This window comes from Alligator mississippiensis, chromosome 10 (genome assembly GCF_030867095.1).
Source record: "Alligator mississippiensis isolate rAllMis1 chromosome 10, rAllMis1, whole genome shotgun sequence".
Lineage (NCBI taxonomy): Eukaryota > Metazoa > Chordata > Crocodylia > Alligatoridae > Alligator > Alligator mississippiensis.
In genome coordinates this window covers 38,480,081-38,496,610 of record NC_081833.1, presented here as the reverse complement: position 1 = coordinate 38,496,610, position 16,530 = coordinate 38,480,081, and the positions used below count along the sequence as shown (strand labels likewise).

General features: G+C 45.4%; 1 protein-coding gene across 6 annotated transcripts in view; it reads left to right on the top strand.

Moving 5' to 3' along the window:
• CNGB1 (cyclic nucleotide gated channel subunit beta 1) overlaps window positions 1–11,748 on the top strand; it is a 69,088-nt gene extending 57,340 nt beyond the window's left edge. For all 6 annotated transcript variants that reach the window (XM_059713693.1, XM_059713695.1, XM_019497271.2 and 3 more), the window contains 8 exons: window positions 848–989; window positions 1,348–1,507; window positions 2,492–2,589; window positions 2,683–2,766; window positions 3,756–3,874; window positions 5,179–5,325; window positions 7,003–7,198; window positions 8,711–11,748. In XM_059713693.1, the coding sequence (XP_059569676.1) occupies window positions 848–989; window positions 1,348–1,507; window positions 2,492–2,589; window positions 2,683–2,766; window positions 3,756–3,874; window positions 5,179–5,325; window positions 7,003–7,198; window positions 8,711–8,917 (1,153 nt within the window). In that variant the 3' untranslated portion in view covers window positions 8,918–11,748. The remainder of the gene's footprint in view (window positions 1–847; window positions 990–1,347; window positions 1,508–2,491; window positions 2,590–2,682; window positions 2,767–3,755; window positions 3,875–5,178; window positions 5,326–7,002; window positions 7,199–8,710) is intronic.
• The last annotated feature ends 4,782 nt before the right edge of the window (window positions 11,749–16,530 follow it).

Genomic DNA, 16,530 nt, shown 5'->3' with positions numbered 1-16,530 from the left:
AATCCCATATGAAAACATAATAAGTTGTATTCAGAGCAGGAGCTGGATATTCTACCATAATTAAAGCTGAGGGCCAAATACTGACCAATGAGGGTGACACAAAATATTGAAAATGTGCTCATTAATTGAGTTTCATCCATCCTATACACTGAATGAGGCAAGGATCCTATAGAAAGAGTATGTGATGATCATATCCACACAGGGGTCAAATTAAGCTTGCAACTACTAACCCTAATTCTGGTAACAGATAACCTTTACTCTTTACTTTGGTGTTTGGCTTTGCAACCTTTATGCTATTTGTTGGTTATGGGGATGGTTTTGTTTTGTAATATGATACAGGCAGAAATTGAACCCTGATCTCCTGAGTCCCAACCTAGTACATTAATCACAAGATCTATCTATCTATCTATCTATCTATCTATCTATCTATCTATCTATCTATCTATCTATCTATCTATCTATCTATCTATCTATCTATCTATCTATCTATCTATCTATCTATCTATCTATCTATCTAAATGACCTTACATACACACACAATAAATGTGGGTGACTGCTTTTTTCCAGTTTGCTATTAGTGCTACTGATAAAGAGGGGATGAGAACCCAGTTGGATAACTTAACCTAACAAATTGGGATTTCTAGGTAAATGCTAAATCTCTTTGCTTCTATGGGATTTCCAAGAACATTTTCTTTGAAGGAAAAAGAGATTTAAGTTCATTAGTTTCCCCCCAACACTAGAGACAAAAGACTCCAGACTGGATGAGTGTAAGCATGCAATCTGATAGTAAAAAGTAAGTAATGCTGCAGGAAACCCACAGAAGCATTGTTCTTTCTTTTCCTTGTAGTTATATCCGTTGTTACTACTGGGCTGTCAAGACCCTGATTACCATTGGAGGCCTCCCAGACCCTCGAACACTGTTTGAAATAGTCTTCCAGCTTGTGAACTACTTCACGGGAGTCTTTGCCTTCTCTGTTATGATAGGTCAGGTAGGCGAATAATCACCCCATTGTCCATTCCCTGTACTGTAAATTGACAGTGTGTTCTTTTTAATGCCTCTCCCTCTGAAATGATGCTTTGGTTATAAAAGCCTACTCTGCACTTTTCAACTTCCTCCCACAGTGTCAGGGTAATTTCAAAATTTGTTTTATTAACAGAAAGGCTCCTGACTTGCAGATTGCCAGTGATGTTCTAAATCAGAGCATGCGGGTGCTAAAAATCTCTATGACAATCCACAACGTGTGTTCAGCCTAACAACTAGGTGTGGAGTCTTTAGAATCCTCAACAACTCTAAGTAACAATGAATAAATGCTTTTCCTTTGTTTTGTACTCCTGCCTCCAACCCAGATGAGAGATGTAGTTGGTGCTGCTACAGCAGGACAAACCTATTATCGGAGTTGCATGGACAGTACCATTAAGTACATGAACTTCTACAGAATTCCCAAAGTTGTTCAGAACCGGGTCAAAACATGGTATGAATACACATGGCAGTCACAAGGCATGCTAGGTAAGAACATGCTGTATATAGGATTATTGCTAATATGACTTCAGGTTCATGCCTTTCTGTTTTTTTTATGGCAGTGTTCTCACTAAATAAACAACAGTTTGTGCATGCAGCTAAAATGCTGATTACTGTTATCAGCACCAACTGCAGATTCAGTTATTTGGAGAAAAAACAAGAGACACGGCTGCCTATTCCCCCTTCTAACAGTCAGTGGGCATGTCTACACACGCACCTGACTGTGTAGTAACCGCTGGTACTGCACAGTTCCGGCGCTGCCTGGGTTGTTTCTGAAGCTATTGCACAGTAGCATTGGCATCACGGTTCATGCCCGCTGATGCTACATTGCTGTAACGTATCGTGTAGATGTGCCCAGTGGCACTAAGATATTCCAGTTAAACCCATACATTGAGGGCATTGCAGCCACTTTGCAGAGACAGTGGCAGCACAGCTTGAAGGTCCCATCCCCAAGCATTTTGAGTAGAAGGGAGAGGAAGGGGATAAGGAGAGGGGTCTTTTTTTTTCTCATCCCCCCCCCCCGGGGCAGGCTCGTTCTCTCAGATTCAGTCATCATATTGGTTTCCACTCACTCCTGGACCAACTCCCTTCTCAGAAGAGTGTTGCAATATCAAGCTGATGGGGTCATACTTACCTGTATATTGAAATCTCTGTGGTTTGACAGGATCCATCTGCAAAGAGTTGCCTTCTACTGCCAACAAACTTTTGAAAGCATAGAGCTCCAGTTGTAGTGATCATGCATAGCAGCCTCTGCAGAATCCAAAGGAGATTGTTGTTTAAGTGAAATACACTCTTCCTCTGGACACAGCCTAGGTCATTGTTGTAGATTTTCCTGCTTCCTAGGTATAAAAGTGGAAGCCTTGATTCTTAACGGCCATGACTCTGCACTGACTTGTGCGCTGAGACCCATACTTGAAGGCCAGCAAATTTCTGCAAGTCACCAGCATTTTGTTTTCTATCCCAATGTGACAGATGAAACCGAGCTGTTGGTGCAGTTACCTGAAAAGATGAGGCTGGATATTGCCATTGATGTGAACTATGCTATAGTCAGTAAGGTGGCGCTCTTCCAGGTACTGCCAACCTTCCCATCTCTGACATGAGTTAAATATGGACATGTGCCCACACACTAAATAATGATTCTTCCTTCTTTGTCTTTGCTTCAGGGCTGTGACCGGCAGATGATTTTTGACATGCTGAAGAGACTCAAGTCTGTTGTTTACTTACCTCATGACTACGTATGTAAGAAGGTAACAGGCATTTCCTCTTTAAACAAATTATCTTTATAGAATTGAAAGTAGAGTGATGCTATGTTAGGGTAAGGGAGAGACAAGCCAGTTGCAGAAGCTCATCATCAAATTATTTGAATGGGTGTGGGGCATTTATTTTTTTTACCTCATACATTTGGCAGGGGGAAACGTTGAAAGAGACAGGAGCATATTCTGGTTGCTGCTGTTGATATTGTTCCAGCACAAATTGACCATAAAGGTCCTTTTGGAACTTCAGCCAATGGAGGCAGCAGCATATGGTTGATGTATGCAAGCATATGCTACCCTTCTGCATAGACAGTGTGTATGGGGGTACTACAGAGGGTGTGAATAGGATCAAGAAGGAGGTATTATGGGAGTGAGAATGGGGAAGATGAGGGAAGTGTTCCTGATATTCCTGACTATGGAGCAGCTCATAGGCAGTCATGCCAGACTACCGTAATTAGTGCAGCCTCCACAAATATTTTTTTGTAGCTTACACCAGAAGCTGCAACCATGGTTACACAAAATTAAGAAGCACAAAGGTAGAGCAGAGTTGTCACTTTTGCCCTTTCTGGGCCGCACTTCTGAGAGGTATCTGAGGTAGAAAGATGTGGCCAACAAAACATGACAGGAAGGATGCACCTTTTTGTAAGGGAATTCATAGCAAAACTGTCGCGTACTGTTGTTGAAGCTGATTATAATGTGCAGTGAGTGCCCTCTGTTGGTTTAGATGTAAAAAATATTAATATTAAGAAGGCAAAAACCTGATTTTGAACAGATTTATTTTTACTATAACTGTGGTTGCCATTAGTAACAGTAACAGTTAAGAGGAATAGGATAGAATAATATGAGAGAGAAAAAAATACTGTGAATAAAGAGAGCTGGAGGAACAGTGTCCCCCTATGTTCTGTATTTGACCATCCCTCCTTTCTGGAATGTATCAGTGCAACAACTGCATGCCCCACAATTTGTTCTAATCTTTGTTTTAGGGGGAAATTGGCCGAGAGATGTATATTATACAGGCTGGACAGGTGCAGGTGCTTGGAGGACCCGATGGCAAAACTGTGCTTGTGACACTGAAACCTGGGTCGGTGTTTGGAGAAATCAGGTTAGAGGAGGGATCAACGGGGGAAGTCATGAAAATGAAGGACAACTGGGATTAGATGGAATTTGAGGATATATAGCAGAAGTTGAGCTAAGCACAGGTGGGAAAGGCAGATACACCACTGGGTTCTATTTTCTGCTATCATTGAAAGGGATCAGACACCAGTGGTGTCTGTTCACACAATTAAGTGACAGGTTTTTATTTTTACAATTTCAAGTTTCCCTAATCACCTTGCCTTATTTCTACATAAGCTTCCGTGATATAAGCTGACTTGGTGCTCTGACAGTAGCAGAAGCAAGACTCAACTTGTGGGGGGGCAGGGAGAGGGGAGGAAGAAGAGAGGAAAAAAGAAACATCAGATAAAACTACCATCATCACCCTCCTGCCCAACTGAAGAGCATTGAAAGGGTCCTATGAGATCCTTCTCAGATGAAAGGATTGGTGATCTCACTATGGAGACTCAGATTGTAAATGGTGGGTCTCCTCTGTACCCTGGTTGAAAATCTGTGTGACCCCATCTTTATTCAATCTTAAAAGCCGAACTCCTCAGTAAGTGTATTGTTGATTTTGAAATAAACCAAAGAAAATGGAGAATTCTCTAGTCTGACTTGGATCACCCCTTTCTCACGTTAGGTGAAAAGAAATCACTGCAAGCTTACTGTTCTACACCACTTGACCTGTGTAGGTATGGGTCAGGTAGGGAATCCTTGTGGCTGAAAATATGAGAGATCAAAGTGTAAAGTGCGATGACAATAGTTCCTGGTTATCAGGAAAAGCATGCATTTATAATGAACTCTTCAGGTCAGCCAACTTCAAGAAGAAACAGAAATGCTAGTTATAGGTGGAATATGACTACAAAAACCTACACATCTCTATTAGCAAAGATCTGCATGCTCTGCAGTGACAGTTGGAAAAGTAGAGCCACAACACTGACAACCCCGATAAAGGTCCTTGCTTTCCCTGTAGTATGTGAACTATAATGCCTATTGTTGTTTGAATAGCTAATACCTGTGCATAACTGCTCAGAGTTATTGTATTGATTGGTGAGTCTGTGGTTGCTTTTTCTATAGCCATTTCTGTATGAAGCTTGTTTTATGTCATCATAGTTACAAAATTACAATAATGATTTTTTTTTAAAAGGTGCTTTTCTGTTACTGTTTCACAAAACCCCCCACATAAAATACCAGACATGTGAAAATGTCATTGTTGGTAGAAGGCAAGCGCTGAATATGTAGACAACTTATTTACGGAAACAAACCCTGTCACACATCTGGTTTTAAATTAACCTCTCTTGCTGTTTTAATTAGCTTGCTGGCAGTGGGAGGTGGAAATCGCCGCACAGCAAATGTTGTGGCTCATGGATTCGCTAATCTTTTCATTCTGGATAAGAAGGACTTGAGTGAAATTTTGGTGCATTATCCTGACTCGGAGAAGCTTCTGCGTAAGAAAGCAAAGTGAGTGACAGGTTGTTTTTTGAAGTGTCATTTCATAGTTTCGTAGTTGGTAGGGTCGGAAGGGACCTGAGGAGATCATCTAGTCCAACCCCCTGCCATGGCAGGAAAGAGTACTGGGGTCAAACGACCCTGGCCAGATGTTTGTCCAGCCTTTTTTTAAAGACCCCCAGGGTAGGAGCCAGCACCACTTCTTCTGGAAGTTGGTTCCAGGTCCTAGCCGCCCTGACAGTGAAATAGCACCTCCTAACGTCTAGCCTGAAACTACCTTCTGCTAGCTTGTGTCCGTTGTTTCTTGTAACTCCCGGGAGTGCTTGGGGGAACAGGGACTCTCCCAATGCCTGCTGGTCCCCTTTGCCTAGTTTGTAGACTGCCACTAGATCCCCTCTCAGCCTTCTCTTTTGGAGGCTGAACAGGTTCAGGTCCCTCAGCCTCTCCTCATAGGGCCTGCCCTGCTGACCCCTGATCATGCGGGTGGCCCTCCTTTGGACCCTCTCCATATTGGCCACATCCCTCCTGAAGTGCGGCACCCAGAACTGGACGCAGTACTCCAGCTGCGGCCTGACCAGTGTCACATAGAGGGGGAGGATCACCTCCTTGGACCTGCTTGAGATGTGTCTGTGGATGCACGAAAAGGTATGGTTAGCCTTCCTGACTGCGTCCCAACTTTGTCGGCCCATGTTCATTGTTGCATCAATGATGACTCCAAGATCCTTTTCTGTCTTGACCCTTGCGAGAAGGGAGTTCCCCAGCCTGTAGGTATGCTGCTGGCTCTTCCTCCCCAGGTGCAGCACCCTGCACTTGTCAGTGTTGATTTGTATTATGTAATAAATATTTAGACGGTACAAACCTTAGAGTCAGAGAAATCAGGTACATCTTTGGGGCTGCACACCAGGTACACACACACACACACACACACACAGAGGGGGTTTAGTTGAATCACTTCTCATAAGTTATATAGACTCAAATCTGATCAGGACTTGAAAAAAAAATCTACCGAATCTCCAGTAATTTGAGTAGAAGCTAGAGGGTGCTCTTTGAGGTAGCTTGAAGCTAATGTCGGTAGAAGATGGCTGTTAATTTCCTTTCCTAATTCATAGCTGTATTTCATCCTAGAGGGTTTCAGCAGATCATTTTAAATCCTACAGTTGGAAAAGATTAATAGGATCATTTAATTCAACTCCCCACCCCAATATTTTAGAAGTATTTTCTGTTTACTAATATTTTGTACAGCCTCATTTTAAATGTGTCAAGCAGTTTGAGTGTCCCTACATCTTTTAGAAGATTATTCCTTGCTTGTCAGGCCAAGTTTTACCTTTGATAAAAACATATCTGAAGAGTGCATGTAATTCATGTTTGTGTGTATACATTTGAAGTTTGCTTCTGCAAATAATGATTGTGACTGCATTTATTTCATGAACTGATTTGAACAACACTGTATTACTTGTTAGCTCCCATGTTGTATGAACTGCTTGGGAGCACTGGCTGCCCACACATGTAGCAATGTGAACAAAATATTCAGATTATTTTTGTCTCCCTTTCCCAGCTCTACCCCACAACCAAGTCCAAAGTTTTAAGAATACCTTCCTTGTTTGCTACAAAATTGAATCTGTTTGTGTTGGAAAATGAATTTAGCATGGCATGTTCCCAGACAGAACTAGTTTTCTTTTCTGGCTCTAGGAAAATGCTGAAAAACAACAATAAACGGAAAGATGAAAAAGGAATTCCCAAAGAGACGCTCATCATTCCTCCAAGACCTGGGACGCCTAAACTCTTCCAAGCGGCTCTGGCAGCTGCAGGAAAGATGGCAAGAAAAGGAAAGCTTGCCCACATCAGGTGGAAACTGAAAGAGCTGAAAGCAATGCAGGAAATGCAGGTGAGCACAAAGGAGGGGAATTTTTGTTCTTTCATTCACAACGGGATGATCATTTTGTAATACAGTTAATAGGTTGAGCAAGGTGTAGCATAGAATGTATATTCCAGCTGAACAATAACGAACCCAGTCTGCTTTTTGGGTTTGCTTTTCTGGAGCCACAGTCAAAAAAAAGAGTCAGCTGTTGGTAATAATTGTGGTTTTATAAAGTCAGTTCTTAAGGAACAGAACTGAGACCTCTATTACATTTCACATAAAGGTAGCTAAATTTGAGAGTGATTGAAACAAACAGAAAAGTGGTTGTAGATGAATTAAAGACAGCCTTCAAGGAAGGTGTAGTCAGTAGCAGGCATCAGCTTGCAGCGTGGCCCAAAAGGATAAACACATTAGCTTTCACCTCTGGAGCTTCTAATTATGTTAGGTGACAGTCTAGTTTTATTGTGTACATATCCACATAACAAAACCTCTACTTCATAAGATTCAGAGCCACTCAGAGTTAATCCATATAATAAAATAATGGGCAAATGCAGAACCAGATATCCAGTATCTACAGGGAAGTATATCCATCCAAATCTTTAGCATTATTCATTTAACTGGAATTGCATTTTGATATTCCACAAATTCAGTTAGTCAGATTTGGATAGAACCAAAGAAATTAAAAGTCTTAATATTCACATTTTCTGGTTTGCTTTCCTGGTCAAACAGTAAAAAAGGAGCCACATTTAATTAAACATAAATGTCTGTTTAATATATCCACGTCTTTTCTTAGTAGAACACAGGTATTGAAACACCAACAGGCATTCAGAACTCTGATAATGGACCATATTAGTATCCAGAAAGAGACACAAAACAATGAAATCCAGGTCTATATTTCCTTTCATAGAAGTGAGGCTTCAGATAATTAAACATGGTAACAAAAATTAAAAAACATTTAAAAGCAGCAGCAGAGATGCTGCTGATTTACCACACATTCTGGATAGCCACCACAAAAATAAATGCTGTAAGTGATGCATTTACCAAGAACTCCAGCTTCCTTTCCTAGTCTATATTAGTTCAGTATGGTCTTTTATCCTCCTTTATCAGATTTTGAAGATTGCATTTTCTTTTTATTAGCTTTCATTGTAAATGCCTGTACTTTTAGATAGTCATTTGGTGTTTGAGGTGCACTGACAACATATTTTTGCAAAATGTTACCAGGATAAATCCCTTGGTTATTTCCAAAAAGGACTGAAATGTAATGACTAATCTCTGTAACAGAAGTTACAGAGTGGTGATACTGATTCCAACCTGTTTCCTGAGCATATAATTTATCTTCCCCTACAAACAAAACTCAACCAAACAGCAGTAAAGTGAAATCGTAGTGAAGAGCTCCGATGCCATAAACACTCTTGACATCCTGTTTTCTCTGCCAGACTACACTAAGCATTAAGAATTAATTAACAGTAGTAGTGGCCAATAGGGTGTGATCATGGATTAAGGCCTTGTAAATTTGACTTTGTTTGGTGTATCTTCCAGGAGGCGGCTTCCGCTCCAGTTCCACCAAAATCACCAATGCATCATCGATCCCCGTTGGCCTCCCGCCGCAAGTCAGAAGAACAACAAACTGAGGAAGTTGTCACTGTGACAGGAGATGATTCAGTCTCTTTCCGCATGACACCTGCCCCACAAAGTGGGGAACAGATTCTCACTGTTGAGGTTGTAGAGCCGGAAGAAAAGAAATGAAAAAAGCAAATGATTGTCTCTCTCCTAGAAAACTGCTGCCATGTATTTCAGCCCAGCCAATGTGTCAGATAGAAGAAGGTTTCTGTACAATGGCTAGAGGTTTTGCTAACTAAGCTAATTTGATAGGCTCTGCCTTTCTTGTGTACTTAGCCCACAACACTACTGTTGATGAAGCTCTGCCACATAATCTAGAAGGGTACACAGCTTCTGCCCTCCAGAAATCCAATTTTCTTTAACTCCTTTATAAGCATTCCCAGTAAATACCATGCCAACCCTCTTGCCTCCAAATGCAGCCTTACAGTGAGGGAGCCTTGCAGTAATGAATACTAGCTTTTTACAGCTCTGAATGGATCGAAAGTGTCTACTTACAGTAGACATCACTGCTGCCGCTTCAGATAGTCACTGTTATTTTTAATTCCAAATATGGCTCAGATTACTAGAAGCAAAGAATACAAAAACCGAGATTCCTACCTATTTTATTCAAAGATGTGGAAATGATGAAGAAGCCTAGGCAGGTCTGAGGAACAGTAGAGAAAAACAGGGTAACTGATGTCTCCATCAAAAATGGGGTGTCTCTCAAGTTTAGAAAATAGATCTACACCATAGAACACAACATGGTTTTGTAGACGTATCAGTATTTTAAACTGCACATTTGCAATTCTTTTATATTATTGGGTTGGATCTTAGTCACTTTGCCTATAGTGATCAGTAGGGACCTACTGAATTCATGGTGGGAGCGGGGTGCATTGTGGCTCCTTTAATCTTGCAGGTTCCCCCCTGCTCTCCTCCCCACCCACTGATTGGTGAAGGGGTCCTGCTAGCGGCTCACTCTTACTCAGCGGGGAGGAGAAAACTGTGGTTTTAAATGTGGTGCTGTTTTTGCCTCCCGCCACTAATTGGCTGAGGGCCCCCAGATGGCCCTGCTGTTTGCTGCTGACTGGTGGGGAGGCAAAAACAGTGCCATATTTAAAACTGCAGTTTTAGCTTCCCTGTTGACCAGGAAGGAGCAGCAGGGTCCTTCGCTAATCACTAGCAAGGGGGTGGGGGGCTAGGCAAGAGGCAAGGTGTATGCAAGGGAACATGCAAGATTAAAGGAGCCACCACACACTCTGCTTCTGCTGTGAATTCAGTAGGTCCCTAGTGATCAGGCTGCTGCTTTGAATAATGCTTATTATTGCAATTCTGTGCTTGTCATCTCTTTAGTTAACTTTTCAACCAACTGAAAGTACTGTGTTTAGGACAGGCTAGCAAAAGTTAGCTTGAATCATTCTGTGAACATGCAATGTAGTTAATCCAAAATACCTTGTTAGTTACCTAGGTTAGCAAACATTTAAGCAACTTTTGGGCTTTCTAAACATTTCCATTTCCAGCGAGTAAGGAAAGATTCCAGTGTATATTCTAAGTTGTATTTCACCGTAAATTATTTTTTCTAAATATAGATGCAGATGGAAGTCTATCCCAGTAAGCCAGCCCTCAAGGAAATAAAATTAAACAAAGGTTTGCTAAGCATTCAAATTGCCCTCCTAAATCAGACCCCTGCTTCATCTATTCTGTTATTCTAGCTTTGACTGCCATGTCATCCCTAGGAATTGAAGAACTGAGGCAGTCTAATGTACTGTTTGGAGAGTTTGGGGAATGATAGTGTGGGACTGAGTTTCAAGTCTAAGAAACTAAAAGGTAGATTTCTCTTGGTTTCTTTACAGCAAGCATAACTTGTTACATATACTACTACACTATATGTCAAGAAACAGGTTCTGTTTTGCTAGCTGGAGATGGGTGCGGTAAGGGCGAGTTAAAAAATACAGAAACCTGAGTCCCTACACACACGCACACATGCATGCACGCACGCACGCACACACACACCCACCCACCCACCCACCCCCCTCTACCTATTTTCAAATTCTGACCAACAAAAGAAAAAGTGACGAAGCTTTTGTGAACAGAAACTTCATGTCTCCCTCAATCAAATTCCTGCTTTCCTGTATGCTGTGCTGTGCATACTTAGCACTGGTCTAAAAAAATCCAAGAAGCTCCCCCTTGCTTGTTTTTATATCTCATGTTAGTGCTTCCTCTCCAACCTGCTCCACAATTAGGTTCAGCCATTTCCACTGTTCCTTGTGGATATCCATTGGCCTCTCTCTGACTCGCTTGTCTGAGTTTAGCTTGTTTCCCAGTTTAGTTCACCTGGCTCCACTGCTCTAGGTTCCCTGAGTTGCTGTCTGATTGACTCAGAACTTGAGTCAGCTCCAGCCCCTAATTAGTAGAGGGTGTTGTTTTACCTTTAGGTAGATGGGATGGGTGGGTGGGTGAGTCAGGACTTGTCTATCCTATGGCAATAGTGCATCGTGGCCAGAATGGGCCGGAGCACATCCTGCCCAATTGTACCCTCCCTGCAGGAACACTCCAAACCCTTGAAGTTTGCTAGTGAGATTGATCATAGGCATCCCTTTCGAGGGTGCTTGCAAGCCCTCAGTTTTTGGCATGTTTGAGAAAGGCTCCAGCATTGATCCTGGAGAGCAACTCCCTTTCCATGCTCCAGTCTGGGGTTGCCCTTCCACTTCCTTGTGAATACAGCAAGGCAAAACTTAATGGACAAAAACTTTTTTTTGCAAGTTGAAGCAACAACAAAACCTTCCCTGAATTCTAGGTTTGACTGAATAATTTGCTTAAAAGGAACACCAAGAAATACCTCCCTTTTTAAAATGTTGTCTCTTGACACTTGAAAACTGACAGGTTCTGATAGTCATTTGGATGCAAAACACAATGTTTCTAACATTCCTTCAGGTTTATTTTTAAACAATTAAAAACTTCTTGAAAGTTGGAAAAAATCATCCCTTTGCACCAACATAATTTTTCTTTCCAAGTTTTGCATTGGTAAAAAATGTCAACTGGAACAAATTGCTACATTGTGGAAACTGGCAGAGAATCAAAAAGGAAAAGTGTTTCTTTTCCTGGCTGTACATGTGAGGGAGTCTCACAAGAAGTTAAAAGCAGACTTGTTCCCTTTCTGGTAGAAGAAAGGAAGAGGGAGAAAGAAGGGAAGATGAAAAGACTCCCCTCACACAGCCCCCCAGGTCTTTCACACACCAGAGACTCCTCATGGATCCCCCTGCCCATCCAAGGGGGAACCTGACCCCCAATTTCCACCATCTTTGTGGTCCCATTCTCCTTCAGGGCTGCAGCAGCTGGAGATGGGGTGCACTGTGGAGATGGTGGGGGTAGGTGGGGGAGGCTTTGTGCTGTGGGGGGCTGGGAGGAGGTGTACTGGAAGGTGGAGGATGAGTAGGGGTTGGGGGGAGCTTGGGGGGAGGCTTGGAGGCAGATGGGGGAGGCAGGCAGATATAGGGATCCACTGGAGGAGGGGGAGGGTGGGGATAAGTGTGGGGGGGCTGCTGGGGGGGCTGTGCGGAGGCAGGGGTTCACTGGTGGGGCAGGGGGACAAGACAGAGCAGTGTGCAGGGGGGCCAAGGGGTGGCGGTTCTGGGGCAGGGAAAACCCTGGTCCTGGAGGGCTGGAGGTGTGGCATGGAGGGTGTGGGGGCTGTGGAGTAGGGCAGGGTGTTGGCATTCTGAAGCATGGGATGCAGGGCTCTGGAGCTGACGTGTGGTGGCAAGGTGGGGTGCTGGAGGGGTTTGGGCCATGGAGGAGCTATGCTCAGGTCCTTCCTCACCCCCCTTCCAGCCCTGTGCAGCTAGTGGCAGGGGAGGCGCAACTGGGATGTGTGTGTGGGGGGGTGCTACCTGACACCTCATCACTCCCTTTCCTGTGTCCCAGGAGCTTTTTCAAGGTGACCAGAAACCGGGCCCATGCCCAGTCCCACTACTGGAATATCCTGCCCCTTGAGAGGGATAGTGAGTGACCCCTCCCCTTCCATTTCATATGTCCCCCTGGGGTCACCCCAAAATCACAGCCTCCAAGGAGCGCCCCACAGCTCTGTAGTCCCTCCTTCTTGCTGCCTCAGACCCTGCCCCCAAGTCCCTGTGCCATCCTGGGCTCCCTTCTCCTGGGCTGGGGGAGCTGGGCAGGGAGGATCTCAGCCCCTCTCCCTGTCTTGTCTTCCTCAATGAGGAGAGCAGTCATGTGGGCTGGGGTGGGCTGGCAGTGCCAGTCTTGGGCCCCCCTCTATCTGCCTTACCCCATAACATGGAGGGGGTCCATGCTGCATCTCACCACCCTGGAAGGGGAGCACAGAGGGGACTTGCTGAGCTGGCATCAGGAATCTGTAACACCCAAGTCAATACCTGTGATGAGAACAGTGCTGTGCCCTTTGCCTCATACCTTTGCCAGGGCCAGTGATTCTCAGGGGGTGGGGAGAATGGAGGCCCATGGAGCAGGGGCTTTCCTCCTCCTTCGTCTCCTCCTCTTCTCCCTCCGCTTCCTTTAGACAGCAGGTAAGTCCAGATCCCCTCCCTACCAGAAGGGCCCTGGTGGCTCCCCCTTGGGTGCAGTGTGGTGAGTCACTACCTCTCACAATGCTTCCCCCCACAGAGGCCCAGCTGGTCCTGATGCTGGGACTGTCCCCAGTGCAGGCTGCACCAGGGTGCTGACGCCCTGCTGCCATGCCACTTTGCTGTCCGAGATCAGAGCATCCAGCTGAATCAGCTTTACCTGAAGTGGATGCGGGGGAACCAGTGCCTGGCCAAGAACCTCAAGGGTGTACAGCTGTACCACCCAGGGTCCAGGCTTTTCCCAGAGGTGCTGGGCTAGGGGAACTGCAGAATGTGAGCCTGAAGGATACCGGGAGCTATGTCTGCAGCCTCATCCACACACCCAAGGAAGAGGAGCAGGAGCTACACTTATTGGTCACTGGTGGGTCCTTGGACTCCTCTCAAGCTTCCCCTGTGGGCCCTATTCATTTGGGATTCAGATTCGGTCTGAATCGGGGACTGATTTGATTTGTTGATTCAGATCACTGTCCCTGATTAGATTCTGCAGAATCCAAATCTGAAGATTCAATGCTGATTCGGAAAATCAGGAATTTGGCCATAGACACAGCTTTAAATGTTTTTTCTACATACATCAAGGTACCAGCACGGCTCATGAACTCTGTGATGCTGGGGCGCATGGAGTGCACGTGGGGTGGGCCGCGCTCCACATGCTCAGTGGCTAACCCAGAAGCAGACCAGAAGTACTTTTGGTCCACTTCCCAGTCTGCTGGGGAGCGCATTGTGGGGGGGCCCCCCCGGCTTGGCAATTGGTCATGGGGGACCGTGGGTGCACCCCCCCCAGACTCAGGAGGCACCAGTCACTGAGCTGGGGAGGTGTGGGGGGGCCCCCAGCATGCTCCCTAGCAGACCCAGAAGTGGACCGATCTGCTGCTGAGCGCGCTGGGGACCCCCCCTGTGCTCCTGTGGGACACGCCATCCACCCCAGCATCACAGCATTGATGAGCCGCTTGCTACCTAGAGATATGTAGAAAAAACATTTAAAGCTGTGTCTACGTCCTAACGGCCAAATCTTTCTGAATCTCTCTGAATTGATTCGGAGGGTTCTGACTTGAATTGGAGAGATTAAAGGGTCCTCTGGTTCAATTTGGATTTGGAGATTTGGCCACTGAATCAAGCCAAATCTCTGCTGAATCGAATCGGGGACTGAAACTTTGCACAGCCTTACTGTGAACCCACATATGCAGTCAGACGCAATTGTAGGAGCTGCAAACACGGGTCCATGGCAGCTCGGCCCCCACTGAAGATGGACAGGGCTTGATTTTTCTCACCTCTTGGTGGGCTACATTCCCAACTATGATGTCACACTGGGTAGTTCTCGTGCATGTGTCGTGCTTAGGGTCTGACACGGTGTTGCCCAAGCTAGGGGTCTCATTGATGAGACTGTGGCTGTTGCATTTTCTCATTTCTAGTTGCCACAGGAGTTTCTGTTTCAAGACAACTAGCTGTGGCTGGTGTGGAGACCTTCCTTCTGTGCCACGTGCAGGGTTTCTTCCCTGAGGATGTGAAAATAGTGTGGTTGGGAGATGGGCAGGTGCTGAACAGCTCCACCCACTCCACTCCCAAAGGAACCCAGATGGGATCTTCAGTGTCACCCTGGCTTGTACCTTCATTCTCACCCAGAGTGACTTTGGCAGGGTCTTCTGCCATGTCCAACACCTGGCACTGAAGCAGCCCCTGCAGGAGGAGTTCCCCCTGGAAATCACAGGTGAGAACCCGTGTGGGAGTTTCTTTCCTGACTAGAGGGTGTTTGCAATGATTCAGCCATGGGCAATGCTGACAGCTAAGGGGATCACAGAGAAATCACAGATGAACTTCAAGAGGTTGCCTAGTCTAACCTTGCTGCTCCCAACTGGACTGTCGCTATCCAAACAATCTCAAACAGATCTAGATTGTCCTCAGTGTGACACAGTTCTTGAAAAGGCCGAACTCCTGTTGTGCCTTGGCCTGTCAGGAGCGAGCGCTACTTCTGTGAACGGTGGTGTGCTGCAGCGGCATGGGTTCTGTAAGGGTGGGCTGAGACTGGGGAGGGAAGATCATAGAGTCAGAGAGTAGTCAGGCTGGCAGGGTCCTCAGGAGGTCACATCTAGTCAGACCCTCTGTTCCAGGCACAATCCTCTCTGTCTAAACTATCTTAGGCAAGGGTTTGTCCAACCTGCTCTTAGAAGCTTCACCAATAACCTTTTCTACAAAACACCCTCAAAACACCCCTCTAACTTGGCACAGGTAAAGCAGAGGGACAAGGGTCCTGCCAATGTCCTGCCACTGTGGGGGAAGGGAGGGGCTGATTTAAACACACCCCAGAGATCTTAGGCAGAGGACTGTGCCCCTGTGACAGAAAAAGGCCAAGCCAATCTGACCATGGGGTAAAATCCCTTTTTGATCCCAACTGTGACAATTGGTTTGGTTCTAGGTGAAGGAGCAGGGCTGTCTAACCAGGGACCTCTGGGTGTTTTGTAATAGCAACAAGAGCATTGGCAAACCTCAGTCAAAGATTTGGCACACCCTAGTCAACATCCCCAGCTTTGGCTGAGGCCAACACCCAATGTTTCTGAAGTGAAAGAAACCCCTTGACACCCACAGCAACTAAAAGGGAAAAACTTCTTTCCCCTTGGGAGAAGGGTCAGAAGTCCTGGCCGGGTTTGAAACAGTTTCTAGGAAGACTAGAGCAGTGACAGGGTCAATGTCCTTGTAGCCAGCCCCAGAGGGAACAGATCCAACACAGCACTACTGTTCCCAGGTCCTCATTTGGGCAAGCAGCACATTGGGAACGCCCTGCAACACGGCTGCCCCTGGCCAGGCACCATGTCCTGCAGCGGAGATAACGCCATGCTGGGCTGTAAACACATCCTTTCTGCTGCAGGGGTTTAGGCTGTAGCCGTGTTGGTCTAAGGACATAGGCAGACAAGGTTCCTTGGGTGAATTTGATATCTTTTATTAGACCAACCCAAATAGTTGGAGAATATTTATTAAGCAAGCTTTCGGGTTCAAAAACCCTTCTGTCAGCTCTGCAGGGATAGGGGGAAAAAAGCCCAGTCCAAGGGCTCATGGTACAAACCTGAAAGTGCTTCGAGTTCCCTGGGGTGGGTGCCAGACTGCATAGGGTTGGGAGGGGAGACAGCCATGAACAGAGCCTGAGTCTCACTCTTTCCCTCCAGTGCCAGACAC